Consider the following 16,824-nt stretch of genomic DNA (forward strand, 5'->3'; position numbering starts at 1 on the left):
GTAAGTTTTATTTTGTTTCTTTTGGACTGAAAGTAGATCTGCCGGTTTCAAATGGCTGAACAGCTGTTAAATGATGAGTTTTGCAGCTCTCTAAAGTGATCGTTCACATTGTGAGAGGGGATTTCCGTCCATTACCATCAATAAAATAATTACAGTTTTAGGTTGCCTCTACATACAAACCTTCACCGGTGCGTGTTTCTTTGATTATTTGGCGACCCAGTACCTATAGCTTTGTGTTTACTGTGCCTAACCTACATAACGACGAGATCCTTTTAAAAATGAGCATGTTGTGTCTCTACGAGCTTTGTGACAAGGATAGTTAAATTTATATTAATTTTAGGAAGTGAGACATGTGACTGCTGCTACAGCATTTATTTATAAGTAAAGGGTCTTTCTACAAAGCGGGTGATACACCTAACTTACAATATATGTGTAGGCCTAAATGAGTTTAATGATGAAGAGCTTATTCAAACATTTAATGTTTGTTTATATAGACATTCTGCCAACCACAGCATTTAAAAAGGCTTTATTTGTCTTTCCTCATGTCTCCACCTTTGTGTTTCCAACTTTTATACACACACACACACACACACACACACACACACACACACACACACACACACACACACACACACACACACACACACACACACACACACACACACACACACACACACACACACACACACACACACACACACACACACACACACACACACTCACTCACATTTCCTGTTTTATAGGGACATTACAAAGACATAATGATTTTATACTGTACAAACTATATACTACCCCCCTAAACATCACAGAAAATCTTCAGCATTTTTACATTTAAGAAAAAAAAACATCACTTGGTATGATTTATAAGCCATTTATCGCGGATATTGCCATCAATGTATTGCCAACATTTTGTCCCCATAAAGTAAGATAATCCATGAAAACCCAACGTGTGAGGTTCATGTTTTAAGGTGACTTTCCATAGACATCATGATTTTTATACTGTACAACTCCTTACACTAAACCGACCCATCACACAAAACTTTATGCATTTTTAAATTTTCAACAACAAAAAAACCATCACTTCCTCATGGGGACCTAAAAATATAATCCACACGGCTCCAGGGGGTTAATAAAGGTCTTCTGAAGTGAATTGATGGGTTTTTGTTAGAAAAATATCCATATTTAACATGTTATAAAGTAAAAATATCTAGCTTCCAGCGGACCGCCTTCCATATTCAACTTACAATTTTTTTTTCCAATTTTGGGCAGCCATTCGCTACCATTATAAAGCTTGGAAGAGCCAGGACAATTTTTAATATAACTCTGATTGTATTCGTCTGAAAGAAGAATGTCATATACACTTAGGATGGCTTTAGGGTGAGTTTTTTTGGGTGAACTATCCCTTTAGGTCCCCAGACTCCTATGGGTGGCCTTCACTTCAATCAGTCAGTAGGCCTTAATGTACTTGCTGTACAGATTGAGTGATGCATCTGTCTCACACAACCCGGTGATGTTTGTCCACAGTTAATAGTTAATGTTTAAACAATGTTATTATAATGTTTTACAAAGGATGTATTTGTAAAAAGTCACAGTCTATACTAAAAATGTAATCGCTGAAATGAGTCTGTTTATTTTGCTCCACACAGGTGTCCGTTTCAATGCAAGTATGACTTTCACCATGAATAGCACTACACCTAATGGTAAGTTGTGCAACTTGTCTTCCTATATAGAGAGCAAACTTCTTTAGGAGCATTAAAAGTTGCTCCTCACAGGCTTTGGGTGTGTCCCTCATATCAAACAATGAACATTATAATAGCCGAATGTAACATAATCTGTCCTGTCTTTTCTAACCTGGCCTCATTTTGTCATTAAATAAAATCTATGCTCAGTGAATTCCTAACATGGTGCCATGATGCTTTTCTCCTAATCTGATTACTCCTCAACAATGCTGAAATGGTTGTAATTCAACATTTTATTGCATGTGCTGTAATCTTGACATACAGGTTTTGTGTTATCTTCTGTGTTTTTGCTCGTTTCACAGTGACCGATGTTGCACCTACTTCTACAGCTCCACCACAGACGGATTCGACTGTCATAGGAGGTAAAAGTCTGCCAGTGTTTTAGGACACATCAATGCAGATCATGATATTAGACTAAAGGAAATTGTTATTGGACACTCAAGCTTTTGTTGGGATGGTTTCAGATTTTTAAGGTGTTGTTTGATGAGGCTACATATTACAGGAATCCTACTTGACTCTGTTATTATTGTAATATATTTTGAAATGTAGTTTATTCCTGTGATGACACAGCTGATCATCATTACCCCAGTCTTCAGTGTCACATGATCTTTTAGAAATCATTTTAATATGATGATTTGCTGCTCAAGAAACATTTCTTATGATCAGTGTTGAGAACTGTTGTGCTGCTTAATATTTTTGTGGAAACCATAATACTTTTTCTCAGGATTTCCCAGATGAATAGAAAGTTCAGAAGAACAGCATTAATTTGAAATAGTAAAGTCATTTATAATGTTATAAAAGTTTTCTGTCACATTTGATCAATTTAAAGGCACAATATGTACGATTTTTGGATTAAAATATCCAAAAACCGCTTGAACAATTACATATTTTGTTGACTTGTGTACTTACTTTATCCCAAATGTTTCCAAGAATGTTTAAATCCAGAGAAATAAGCTATTTTGATGACCAGAAAAGGGTTGTCTGCGGCATAATAAAAGCTCCACTTCCTGATGGTTTCACACTTATTTCTTCATCTCAATTCTTCATTATTTTGCAGTTAACAGGTCTTTTCTTTGCCATCTGTTTTTGTCTGACCCTGTTGACCCAATGAGCATTTCACTGTCCAATGGTCATGCATTATCTGCATTTTTTAGTATTGCATTAGTATTGTATCCTTCTCATGGGCATATAATAATTTTTGACTTTTTTCAGTATGAGTTAAATCTCTTTTTTGGCTCATTTTATCTGTAAATATACCTGAATATAAGGCATTTTTTCATTTCTAGCCTTCACAAAACATTATGTATCAATTATATATGATTAAAAACACAATTAATAGTAGTTAAGATTAATGTGGTTTGGATTGGTAAAATGTGCCTGGAAAAAAAAATATGATCAGAAAATCAACGTTTCTAATAATTCTGCACGCACTGCACAAAAAGTTCACAGTTCAAAAAGTTTCGGATTGGTAGGTTTTATTTAACAGAAGTCTCTTATGTTTATTACCAAGGCTGCATTTATTTGATTAAAAATACAATACAAACATGCATATTGTGCAATAGTATTACAATTTAAAATAATAACCTTTTATTATTATTAATGTTGAAAACTGTTGTGTACAATTTTTTTGATGAATAGAAAGTTCAAAAGAACAGCATTCATTTGAAATATAATCTTTTGTAACATTTATAATGTCTTTACTGACACTTTTGATCAATTTAATGAATCCTTGCTGAATAAAATAATTTACTGAATTTACTATTAACTTACTGACCCCAAACTTTTGAACAGTAGTGTATAATGTTACAAAAAAAAATTATATTTCTGATAAATGCTGTTCTTTTGAACTTTCTATTCATCAAATAATCCAGAAAAGAAATGTTCAACATTGATAATAATACAAATATTTTATTTTTTTGTTGTATTTTTAATTAAATAAATGCAGCCTTGCTGAGCAGAAGAGACTTCCTTTTAAAAACATAAAAAAAACGTACCAATTCCAAACTTTTGAATGGCAGTGTACATTCATTGACTCAAAATTTGGCTTTACCGGTCAGGTCAGATTGTGTGAATCATGCTTATTATGATTATATCATGAATTTTTATTAGTAATAGTCATACAATAATTTATGTATAGTTATACAAATAGTTTATTTATTGTGCCATATGAAACAGAGATGCAGAGATGTCATATGAAACAGATAAAGTTTGATTACCAAATTAGGAAAAAAAGCTGTGTTTGTGCTTTTAATGATCTTTATGACTTTTCATAACCCCCCCCCCCCCCAAAAAAAACATCCTTTAAAAACACTTTCAAAATATTTTGCTTTAAAGGTTTTTTCTAAATATTTGTATTTTTTTTTAATAGTATTGTTTATTCATTTGGTCTATTGTACATTGACGCCTCATTAAAATGTTTTCTCTCTCTCTCTCTTTTTTGTTTTTAGTGGTAATTGCTCTGATCCTGGTGACCCTTGCTCTATGTGGATTCCTGTTGTACCGATACCTGTGCCACAGTAAGGGTGTTTACAGAACCGCAGGTGAGCCGGCACCGGGAGTGGACCCAGAACAGGTCTACAATGACACCGTCACTGACAACAAGAAGGAATACTTCATCTGAACTGTTCAGCATCAGAGGGATTCAATCAATGATCTGCCTTAAAATGCATGGACTGCTCCAGTCATCTAAATATTCTATGTAGAGAGGTATATATGCAAGACATATGGGACAGAAGCCACTAGTCTGTGCTGTGGGGAAGAATGTTAAGTTGAAGGGATACCGTCGTTTGAGTTCAGTTTGAGACAGAAGTTAAAGGAGTTGTCAATAAGCTAGCCATCAATTTTGGTATGGTAAAGTTACTGTCAGTTACAGGGACAATCATTTTTTTGCTGTTAAATTGTTATGCCGGTATATAGTTTATAATCAATCTAAACGGTATACTCGTTACTTCAGCAGAAATGACACAAAAGTTCATATGCAAGAGTTATACAAATAATTATTGAGTTATTATCAGTTATTATTAGAACTTGGCTACATAAGTGGCAAATGCCAAACATTGGAGGCACTGTACAAATTTGATTTTGAGTTACTTTAGTGTTAATTTGTGGCTTTTCAATGTGCCTTTTCCCCTTTGACCATTTAGCCTGGCTTTTTATTATTTATTAATTGCAGAATTTTTAGATGGAATGGTTGGAGAGCCCACTGTTACAGTGCCTTGTAAAACATTTAAATATATTTTACAATTGTTTTTGACACGTTTTATAATTCAAGATGTGCTTTTTGTTACATATTAGCCATGCTGTAACCTGTCATTATTTGTAAAACAAGACGCATGCTGATCATAATGTCAAATGCATATGATGCTGTATATATATTATTTTGTGCAGGGTTACAGTAGTATCTTACTTGAGAAAATGAATGTAATTTATATTGGATTCTGAGTCATCTTTTTTAATTGCACTATCAATATGCTATTGATATGTCAAATACAAGGGGCTAGTACAACTAAAATCAAGATTTAATTTGTCTACATCTATTTTCTAAAATATATAAGCCTCTGGTTTGTAATTTAACACCATAATCCAGTCTCGCTTTGGACTAAATGCGTATTTAAAGAGGCTGATCGTTTAGTCAAACATTTGTTGTAACCTGGAGATAAAACTCCACATGAACCAGTCAGCAGGCAAAAATTTCAACACGAAACGTTTAAAGACATATTACAACACAGATGGTCAAAATTCAAAATAGCGTTTATTCTAAATTTTGTTTTATACTTAAGGTTTAGTATAAAAAAAGTTAAGTGCACCACATTTTTCACTGGAGATCATTATGTCATGTAGCAAACTAGGAAGGACCTCGGTTCCTTGATGCTGCAGTATGCATCCATTATAACCCATCACAATCTTTTTATATTATATATATAGAAAGAAAAAAAATCAAAAGGGTTCCCTGAACTGTAGTGCCCACAAAGACGTATACCATCCGTGACTGTCATGGTATTGAGGCTCAAGATAAGCAGTGTATCCGCTACATTGCATACACAAACACACGGTGGCACATGCCATGATAAAATGCTGCGCTAAGATTGAAACAGATTGAGTTCTGAAGGCTTTGCCCTTGTTTTTTTGTTTTTGCCTCATGTTACTTTCATAGCAAAGTAAAAAATTATTGAATAAGGAATGGCCAGACGTTTCAAACTAAAATAAAAACCTACATGAGAAATCACAGAAAATTATATAAATGGAGCTAAGGCAATGCCAGCATACATGGCATGTTTAAAAAAAAGCCATCAGAAATGTGTTTCTCCTTTATTTGCAAAGTGAAAATCTACCTATTTTTTCTTCTTTGTTTTTTCTCCAGATGGGCAAAACCTTTAGAACTGTAGTGTCGGATACCCAGTGATGCACCTGATACATGTAAAGCCTACAAATGAGCCCAGGCTAGCATAAAATTCCCTCTATTTTTGAATCAATCAGAAAAAGTATACGTTATAATGACAAAAAATGTATGGGATACCAGTAAATGTATGGAGAGTTAACTCAAGTGAGCATTTGTAAGCATTTCACCTCCGTGTTATCTAGCAAAATAAGCAGCATTTTAGATTAAAGTCACATAAAATACAGGTAACTGCTACAGAACTTATAAGTTGTAGTGTCAAGCAGAAAACGGCTGCTTTTGAAGGGCATTCTAGCACTGCTGGAAGTAGAAATGAAGATCGAGCAATACAATACATTATAAGAGCAAAAAGTGGTGGAGACAACTGCTGGTGTAACTGTGAGGTTTTCCTTTTATGTCGGGTACTTTGTGAAACATTTTTAAATCACATTACAGATGTGAGGAAAACTGAAATCCCTTGCGAAACATTTACAAATCGACACCACAGCCGGACACGAGCCGTTGTATATGCTACTACGTATTACCGCGCTGCCTTGAAACTCATCAATGCAGCAACAAGTATAACTGATGCCGTTTTTGTGTTTAAAAGCATGTGTGCAAAATAAATTGGCAAAAACATTTCAGAATTGGTTGACAGTGCACATAAATTAATCTTGTAGTACTTGTAAAAAATGTTAACAATGATAACTCTTTATTAAGAACAAAATGACTGAAAAGTGCATGCAGAAACATCAAGATGCAACTAGAAAACATTTATATATTTTTCAACACAACCCCCTACAAAATGCAGTCACAGCAGTGGTGTGCTCTGCCTGGTGCGGGACACCCGCAAAGCAGTCACCATCATCCAAATATGATATGTTTACTTATTTCAGTATGAATCTGAGTGCAGATGTACTTTGACAGAAGACTTACAAAAAGCAAAAAGCTTTTAGTGCATTCTAGTCCAGATCTTTGGTACAAGCAGCTCTCCACAAACAAACTAAATGCTTGATGTGCCAAACAATTTAAAATACTGAAAATAAACCGTCTCTTGATTAAGCCCTGACCTTTATACCATTGTGGAAAATGCTAAAGACGTTTGTGAAAAAGCACATAGAGCTGGAACACACAAAACACACGCTAAACGGCTATATGTACAGCTCTGGGTATCCGACATAGGAGGGGAAATATTGAAAGAAAATCCAACTTTTGTTTATCTTGTTCGCTCTCTCTTTTACTGCATTTAGGTTCTTTCTTTCATATGTAAAATTCCTTTGCTTTTAAATAATGGTGCAGTTTTGGCACCTGATAATATTTATATACGCTTGCCCAAAGGTACAATACGCCACCGCTGTTTGAATTTGTAAACACGGCTATCTCTTTGATTTAGAGCGCTTACTTCCACATTTAACATATCTGCCAAGACCTTAATAATGATAGGAATGAAAGGCTTAGTTAAGCGTACTATTCAAAGAGAACGTTACAAGTGCATAGCTACTTTACACAGATGATCAAACTGTCTCGGTAAGTTGGCTCTTGGCATGATCTCCGGCTCAAGAAGACAACCAAAAACTAGAAAATGTGCTGTAAAATGAAGCTAAATTAAGTTCTAAGAGGTACGCCAGTGGCAATAAAGGTAAAAATGACCTGGTTTTCACCTTAAAAGTTGTCTTAGCCAACCAATAATTATGATGTATGACGTGTATGATCACTAGAAGTTCAAACCTACAAATATCATGCACTTCTGAAAGCGGTTTTTAATTGTGAATACGCAATAACTGCGTTTTTACACAATTATATCAACAGCGGAGTATTGTACCTTGAGTAAGGGGCTCTAAAATATTACATTCCATTAGATTAAATCAGTATTGTGGCTTAGCCAAGCAGCCCCAAGGGAGGCAGGCGTGGGAGAACAGGTAAAGGGAACCAGGGAGAGGGAATGGAGGGCTTCGGTCCAGGCCCAGGGTGATGCTCACTGTTACCAGATGGTGTAACCGCCGCTGGAGCCGCCCATGAAAAAGTTGCCCTTGCGTTGTGTCATCACAACATTTGCACCTTGCATGGCCGCCATCTGAGCCGCGTTAGGGAGGTGACCAGGAGGTGGAGGCTTAAATATAGAGACAAATATGTTAATTAAATACAGAAATGACAAGAACATTTAGTAAGCTGTAACTTATAGGATCTCATAACAGAACTCTTTGAACTACTTCTCTTTCACCACTTTTTTGTCATCAATCGTTGTCATCTACAGGTTAAAGCTGAAATGTTCAAAACTATTAGCAGGTAAATTTATAGGTAATTTTTTGTCCAACATTTAAGAAATCAAAAGGACCTGTGACTGATATGGTCGTACAAGTCAGATCTGATGTCTTGATCCTCCAATATAAACTGTAAATGGGTACCACACCACTGGCAATATGGGCTTTCAATAAAACTTTGCTGCCTATATAGATTTGTTTTCAAATCTGTGCAACCTGACTAAAGAAAACAGAAAAAAAAGGCTGTTGTCTTCCCTTTTGCCAAATAGGCAACTTCAACACCCATAATGCACTGGGCACGTTGCGATCGAAGGCCATTCCCACCAGTTTCGCACCTAATTTATTTTTCATCGATGCAAGAATTAAACATTTAGCAGGAGTGAATCACTTTTGGTTTCCAGTGAAGGATTCAGCAAGTTGTAGGCAGCGACTAAAGGCTGAAAATCTGAAAAACCTCCTTGTTTGTAGTCAACATTTCAAACTGGATGACCATGAACACAGTGTTTTTGGCCAAATGGAGGGGAAAAAACTGAAAGAAAATGGCGTTCTGTCAGTTCCGCCCAACCTACATAAAGCAAAATGCTGCGTAAAGGTAAGAAAGCTGTTGCCATAATGTTCCATTTTTACCATAATGCTGTTTAAAGAGTAGACATTGTATGATAGAGTTTTCAGTGATAAATCTACTCTTGCAAACCTACTGTTCTGTTAATAACCCTGTTGTCTGTGGGCGGGCATACAAAAATGCGGAAGTATAATCTTTAGTTTTCACAAAAGCCCTGGAACTGTCAAAACTTTTGCTGACAAATGAATGCAAATTTCTCTGTCCAGGTAACATGGAGAACGAGTACATTTCCACTTAATATAAATGCATATTACTTCCTGGCTAAACAACACGTTTACTGTGTATACTCACAGGAATGGAAGCACTGGCGCCAGGCCCAAAGCGAGCTCCAGCATCAAATCCACCATCCATCATGACGGTAGAGCCAGGAGGGTACACGGGCCCCATTGGATAATAAGCCATCGGGACACTGGAGGCCATGGCTCCCATTGGCATAGTCTGAGCATGCATGGGCATGTACATCTGAGTACCAGGGTATGCTGAGGTCATTTGGGCCATCTGTCCATGGGCTGGGGGAGGAGCCATATACCTGGGCTGATAAACCTGCGAGAGGGAAGCATTTAAAAAATGTCAAGGGCAGAAACCCTAAAAAGTTGATGACACAATTTATAAAAAAGATATTTCAAATGTGCTGCACTCAAAGCCATTTTAAAGCGCATATAAACACATTGGTTACCGTATAGTCCATAAATAAAAGTTATAATAACTAAAATGACTATAATAACTATTTATTGAACATTGGCATCTTTTATTATATCATTTTTGGTGCAGTTTTACAAAAATTGGGTTTTATTAAGGTTTTTTTAAAGAACAACTCATAAAAACACCACTGAAATGAATGGCCTTAATTGCTTAATTTTTCTCAACGTCAAGTTTATTTGTTATAAACTCTAGCATACTGGCTAGAATATCTCTTTCCTTCACATCGACTAAATGCTGAATGATAACTATGAAGAGAACTATAACGATAATTCATCCTTCATTCATTAACGATATATATTCAGAATGATTTTTAAAACGATATCTATTATAGGTATCATCCTTGGTGTGAAAAATAACCTTAATTGGTTGCTAAAATTGCCTTTGTCATGTCCAAGTGGTGACACTTGCATCAAAACAGATGATTCATCAAGCGCAATTTCCAGAAATGGATATTCTTAGAAAAGGAAGGAATCTTTAGCATGCAGTCTCGAGTAAGGGAATGTGCATTCTTGAGTGTTAAAGGCAGGGTAGGCGATTTGTTCCTGAAACCTTTTGTTGCTATGCTCGTTGAATGTCTCTTCACATCCTGATAGCAATCACTAAGTTAAGTAGTCTAAATGTGTTTCCATGTATATATATATATATGTAAAATATGTATATATATGTCGTCTGTGGAAGGTGTAGGACCATAAAATGTTCATCCAATCAGCATTTGATCCAATTCAGACCGACCGTCTGTCCGATTGTTGTGGACAAACAGTCACATAGCACCAAAAACAAACTGCAGTCACCTTTTACAGTTCCTCCTGAACCAAAACAACAATCTTATGCTGCGGTCACGCCAAAACTACTGTAATTTGTAAGAGATGGAAACCCATGGCGTTATACTCGGAGCGGTTCATGACTCAAATGTATGCGCTTCAATGGCAACACTATCAATGGTGAAATTAATCCGCAGCAGTCAGGTGATTCAGGTCAGTGCGCTTTAAGTTGTTTATGCTCATTATTATTGTAATGCTATGTGCTTTGAGACATGAGGGGTAGTTTAACGCTGTCTGACGTCTTGTGGCATGGCTTTAGAGCAGACAGAGAGTAATTAGTACTGGTAACCTCAGAGTATGGTGGAGGGGCATCTGGATATGGAGACACCTGAGCAGGGACTTGCATAGCAGGCGGGTAAACGGGTGCTGTGCTCTGCTGAGGGTAAACAGCTTGTTGTGGATATGAGCCTGCATGGACACAAAGCAGAAAATCAGTCATATTAATATCACGATAGAATCCCATGTTCAGTAGACAGTAATATTAGGTGTATGTACTTAAGATATTGACCAAAGAAATGGTTTTCTTTGAAGTCACCATGGTCAGTTTTGATTTCATTCTTGTTTTGTTCAGTGTTTATTATGAATGATTTATCTGTGCACCTCATCATTTTTTTTGTATTCATGTGCCCTCATAATCTTAAATCAAAATAACATCTCTGCAACTTCTCTGATGATGTGTTTACTGGCCTGAGGGCAACCTGTCACTCACATGAGATCAACCAATAGATGGGATGAAGACCAAGATGAGATGGGACCAATCCCATCTTACATTTTTTCTTGTTTGAGAAGCCGTTTCACTCGGATATACGCCACAATATGTAAGAAAATGCTACTGCAACTTCTGTTTCATGATTTTTAACCAAAATAGATGGCCATGAAATGTGGATTTTTTAAATAAATACAATGAAATATATTTTTTTAAATAGGCAAATTTAATAATAGGGTGAATTCATGGTGATTGTGACACTTTTTCCAAGTCATCTCAATGGCAAAAAGGTGTCCCAATCACCCTGAATGTACACAAAATACAGTATGATATGCATACACAATGCATATCTAAAAATGAACATGAAAATAGAAAATGGGCAAATATTCTAAATTACAATGTATAATAAGACAATATTAGCATATCTCAAAATGAAAATGACAATAGAAAAATGAGAGGCAAGTAAGCCAGCCATAACTGACGGCTAAATTTCAATAGAAAAAAATCAGACGAACTGTTCTTAATACCACAGTATATCGATGAAGCACATGTAAATTAGATTAATTAATGATTAAACGGAGGCCGTGAGCGTCTCGTTGTCTTAATGAGGTCACCTTTCCAATCACGTCATCGCGCTGTAGCGGCCAAGCTAGCTACCCTTTACCTGTTTTCATTCCAAAACATTACCCAGTCCGCTGAAATCAGACATTACCGCGTTCAATATTACAGTTTGAGTCATGAGGTAGTCGATTATAGATGTTTTTGACGCATAATCCATAGAGTTCTGTGTGTAAAGCCGTTTGTTATGTAAGTCGGTTATGAAGGCTAACTCCATTGGTAACGTTAGTTGCTAGGAAGCGGCTAAGCAAAATAGCAGAAGAGCGGAGGTGATCGTGTATTTACCTTTGTTGTTCATTTTTCTTCACTGTAGATACAATTTTCTAGGGGACTAGAATTTCAACAAACCGAATTCTGCGTTTATTTGACAATAAATATAAGGTTTACTCAAAGTTCCTCGTCTTTTTTACTCGTTACTTCCTTGTTTTCGTCGGGCTTTCCTTTGAGTATATTTGTGCTGGGAGGGGCTACGTCATGCCCGCGTCAATTTCTGGACGCCACTCCCTGTTAAAGAGAAATACATGACTCACATTATGTCGAAAATGAAAGTGTCTGTAAGCCCCATTTTGTGCTATTCAAATAAATGTGATACTAAGTTATATATACATTATAAATTATGTAGCCTAATATAACTTTACGTTGCCTATTTATGTGTAAAATGGCTGCATGCGTGACAGTTACCACAAAGGGAAGTTGTCACAAGGGCGATATCTCGGTAATTATAGGGGTTTGAGTCAAAAGTCCGGTTACACATGTGTGTGTTTTCTCTAGCAGTGGTTTAATGTTGTTTTCAAGTTCAAAGACATAGTTCAAATGGCTCTTAAATTAAAATATATTTTGTAATAGGCCTAGCTGTTTGGTAAACAAGTCAACATAATAAAACTAGACAAGAGTAAACAATATAATGAAGATAAATTTCAACTGAAAGGTTGGACTGTGATTTCAGGTTAAGGGTAGCAATTTTTCATAAATGTAAAGCAAGGGAAAGTTTTATGTGTAGGCTAATTTAGGCCTATCCATTACAGTTTTTGTTTTTCGTTTACACTTTTCTGAAAATGCCTATAATACATTCTTTTAAAAAAGGTTATTAATTGGCATTTATGGCTCCGTGAAGTACCTTTGACACACATGGAACCTTTCCCTTGCACAAAAGCTGCTTTCACACAACACACATCTAAAGTTAGATTATCAAAAAGCTGTGAAAGCCACATCTAAATACGTTTCAGACATCATAGCTAAAATTGTCATAGACCCAGTATTCTCTTTTCCACAATAAATTCTGTTATAAAGCCCTCTGTTTATTTTCACTTTGATGAACCAGTTATAGTTTGTGAGCGTTTTCTCAGCTTCTTCACAAATAAAATATGTGATATCAGACACCCTATTGCCCCTTCAGATTATGATCCCCTATCCCTCCTGTCTGAGCTTAATTTTTTTATGAATTTGGGCCCATTTCTATAAACTCTCTTCAAGAATATAGCAAGACATTAAAACCTACTTTGTCCTCAACTTATATTATTGCCTCATACAAATAGTTTTTTGATGTATTTTATCTATAATAAACAAGTCTCTTTAAAGGGACTGTTCCGAGAATATTTTAACTGTCAAACCCATGTTGAAAAATTTAAATCTCGATGTGATGGTTTTATCTAAATATATAGGCCTATTTCTAATTTACCTTTAAACTCTCAAGTTTTAGAGAAAGTATAGTGTCTGCCCAAATACTAAGTTTTTTAGAGTTCAATAGTGTGTTTGAAACCTTCCAGTCGGGGTTTAGGAAACACCACTGTACAGAGTTGGCTCTTTTAAATGATAGATATATTATGATATGTTGATTCAGGGGAACTCTGTAGTACTTTTGCTTTTAGCTTTAAGTGTGGCATTTGATACTGTAGACCACAGTGTTCTTATTTCCTGCCTTGGGTATTAAAGGTTGTGCCCTAAATTGGTTCAAATCCTATTTGAATACTAAAACTTTCTCAGTCTGTGTGGATGGGTGTTCATCCTCCGAATCAGTTTTGACCTGTGGGGTTCCCCAAGGATCTATCCAGGCCCCCTTTTTGTTTTCTCTATATACACCGATCAAGCATAACATTATGATCCTAATATTGTGCTGGTACCCCTTTTGCTGCCAAAACAGCCCTGACCTATCGAGGCATGGACTCCACTAGACCAGAGTCCAGTTCTGATGCTCACGGGCCCACTGTTGGCGCTTTCGTAGGTGGACAGGGGGTCAGCATGGGCACCCTGACTGGTCTGCGGCTATGCAGCCCCATACGCAACAAACTGCGATGCACTGTGTATTCTGACACCTTTCTATCAGAACCTGCATTAACTTCTTGAGCAATTTGAGCTACAGTAGCTCATCTGTTTGATCGGACCACAAGGGCCAGCCTTCGCTCTCCACGTGCATCAATGAGCCTTGGCCAGCCAAGACCCTGTCACCGGTTTACCACTGTTCCTTCCTTAGACCACTTTTGATATTGCAGACTGGGCAAACCCCACAAGAGCTGCAGTTTTGGAGATGCTCTGACCCAGTTGCCCAGCCATCACAATTTGGGCCTTGTCAAACTCGCTCAAATTCTTACACTTGCCCATTTTTCCTGCTTCTAACATCAACTTTGAGGACAAAATGTTTGCTTGCTGCCTAATATATCCCACCCACTAACAGGTGCCTTGATGACGAGATAATCAGTGTTATTCACATCATAATGTTGCCTGATCGGTGTATGTTCCCTCTGGGTTTAATTTTTAATAAACACCTATTGTTTCATTGTTATGCTGATGACTCTCAAATCTATGTGCTTTTTATAGAGAGTTATATATGCCTTTAACTCATCTTGACTAGACTACAACTCAATTTATATATGAAACCTACTGTATATATATATATATAACTGGAAGGTTGGTGGTTCGATCCCCGGTTCCACCTGACCAAAAGTCGAGGTGTCCATGAGCAAGACACCTAACCCCAGCTGCTCCCGACGAGCTGGATGGCGCTTTGCATGGCTGACACCGCCGTCGGTGTGTGAATGAGTGTATGAATGGGTGAATGTGAGGCAAATGTAAAAGCGCTTTGGATGGCCGTAGGTCTGTTAAAAGCGCTATATAAATGCATTCCATTTACCATTTATATATGAATCGTTTACAAACAGTCCAAAACGCAGCTGCTAGATTTCTGACGGGCAGTCGCAAATACGAACATATCACCCCAGGACTGGCAGCCAGTCTGTTTTTCGAATAGAGTTTGAATGGTTTGAATAAGGTTTTAAATGGACTGGCACCTTCTTATCTTTCTGACCGTTTGAGTATAAACACACCAGCTAGATGTTTAAGGTCATTGACATAGGTCCCGTTTTGATACCCTAAGTGCGATTACTTTATGTAACTGCCTACCGCTTTCTATCAGAATACTATCACTTTTTAAAGCAAAACTAAAAAACCTCTTTGAGATGTGTGTATGTTTTACTGTCATACTGTTGTACGTATAGCTGTTTAATTGATATTGTTCAGCACAATGGTCAAAACATATATTTTTTTAAATTAAATAAATAAGATAGAGATTACAATCCCAGTAACATTTTCAACATGTAATGAATTCCTGTGTATACCCACACTTATAAATAGGCCCTGGGATGTATGCCAAGAAGAGCAGAGGTTTTATAAAGATCTTGTATATTATTAGACCTTGAATAGGTATGGTGATGCAAATTTTTTTTTGCACCTGTCTGATTAAATTAAATGCATTTTTTATGGGTGGGTCCACACCCCATAGACAGTATAGCCTAAATATGCATTGTGTACACCCCTTATTGGCCCTGCATCTATGCAAGAATAAAGATCGTTTTGATTAGCACTTTCTTTCGATTGCCTTTTAATTGCAATGTATAATTTTTTTATCAGATGTATATATAAAATGAAACTGCTCTCTATTATTTATAGGGCCTGTATTGGATGTGGACCTAATTACAGATTCGTTTGTATTCAACAATCCCAGTTCTCTTTTGAGCTCCATGGCAATATGCTGCTAATGCATGCAAATGGAAGTGTTTGCCAGCTGGCTTGGCAACAGAAGAAAGACACAGAGTGTGTGAGGAGACATGGTGTCTCTTTCATTCATTACAAAAAAATAGGAATATGCCTTGTAAATAAAATATAAGAATCAGTATGCATTTAATTTTTTTTAAAGTCCATGAGGAGGAAAGTGTAACATTTCAACTTGAATGCATCTGGTTTGCGTAAAGCTTTCTCACAGATTCATATATACAATGCAATAGATGCAATAGCTTGCAATTCCCTGAAATCTCTGGGGAACATTTGAAGAATGAACTTCTTTGGTATAGCCAAACTCTTTTTCTTTAGCAGTCTATTTCTTTATTCACTTGTGTTCATCATTTGAGAAAGAACTCTGCTAAAGGAATACAATTTTTTTGTAAATACGGAGAAGCCATAGAGCAATTTTGAATAATTGCATATAACAATTTAATTGTCTGTTTTGTTCTGTTTACATATTTTACATAGAATCATATAAAATATACATATGATTTCCTTTAAAGCATAAAAAAATGTTAAAAACTGCACAGAGGTAGAATGACATGAATATCAATATTTTAAAGTCTTTAAATATTTCTATTCACATTGTTTTTGGGAAACACTAGTAATGTAGTACTAATATTAATAATAAGCATGAAAAGCATTTTTATTAATAATAATACATTTATCTCATATTAGCATTAGTAATTTTACTATTAGTGCATGACTTCACATAGCAATATTATAGTTTGAATCATGGTTTGCAATGAACAGTTTAATTGTGTGTTTTGTTCTGTTTATTCATATTTTAGCCTATGGAAATTTAGACTTAAAATATGGCTATATAATTTCCAATAAAGCTGTAAAGAAACCACACAGAGGTAGAATGTCATGAATATTAATAAGCATGATAAAGTGATTTGTCATTATTATTATTATTATTATAGG

At 36.1% G+C, this 16,824-nt stretch overlaps 1 protein-coding gene across 1 annotated transcript; it reads right to left on the bottom strand.

The window, feature by feature from the left end:
- Positions 1-5,471: 5,471 nt before the first annotated feature.
- On the bottom strand, positions 5,472-12,499 carry dazap2 (DAZ associated protein 2). The gene is made up of 4 exons (XM_079802443.1): positions 12,130-12,499; positions 10,810-10,928; positions 9,289-9,540; positions 5,472-8,224 (listed from the first exon to the last, which is right to left on the bottom strand). Exons 1-4 carry the CDS (start codon positions 12,140-12,142, stop codon positions 8,096-8,098), a joined length of 513 nt encoding a protein of 170 aa, XP_079658569.1. The 5' UTR covers positions 12,143-12,499; the 3' UTR covers positions 5,472-8,095.
- Between the last annotated feature and the right edge of the window lie 4,325 nt (positions 12,500-16,824).

Source organism: Gobio gobio (assembly GCF_949357685.1).
Source record: "Gobio gobio genome assembly, chromosome: 21".
Classification (NCBI taxonomy): Eukaryota; Metazoa; Chordata; class Actinopteri; order Cypriniformes; family Gobionidae; genus Gobio; species Gobio gobio.

What these genes read in the sequence shown, in the direction of transcription:
- dazap2 (XM_079802443.1), bottom strand. An exon ending in CCCCTCCACCATACTCTGAG is followed by an intron (nt 9,541 to 10,809) that starts GTTACCAGTACT and finishes TCCCTCTCGCAG; the next exon opens with GTTTATCAGCCCAGGTATAT. An exon ending in GCGCCAGTGCTTCCATTCCT is followed by an intron (nt 8,225 to 9,288) that starts GTGAGTATACAC and finishes TCTATATTTAAG; the next exon opens with CCTCCACCTCCTGGTCACCT.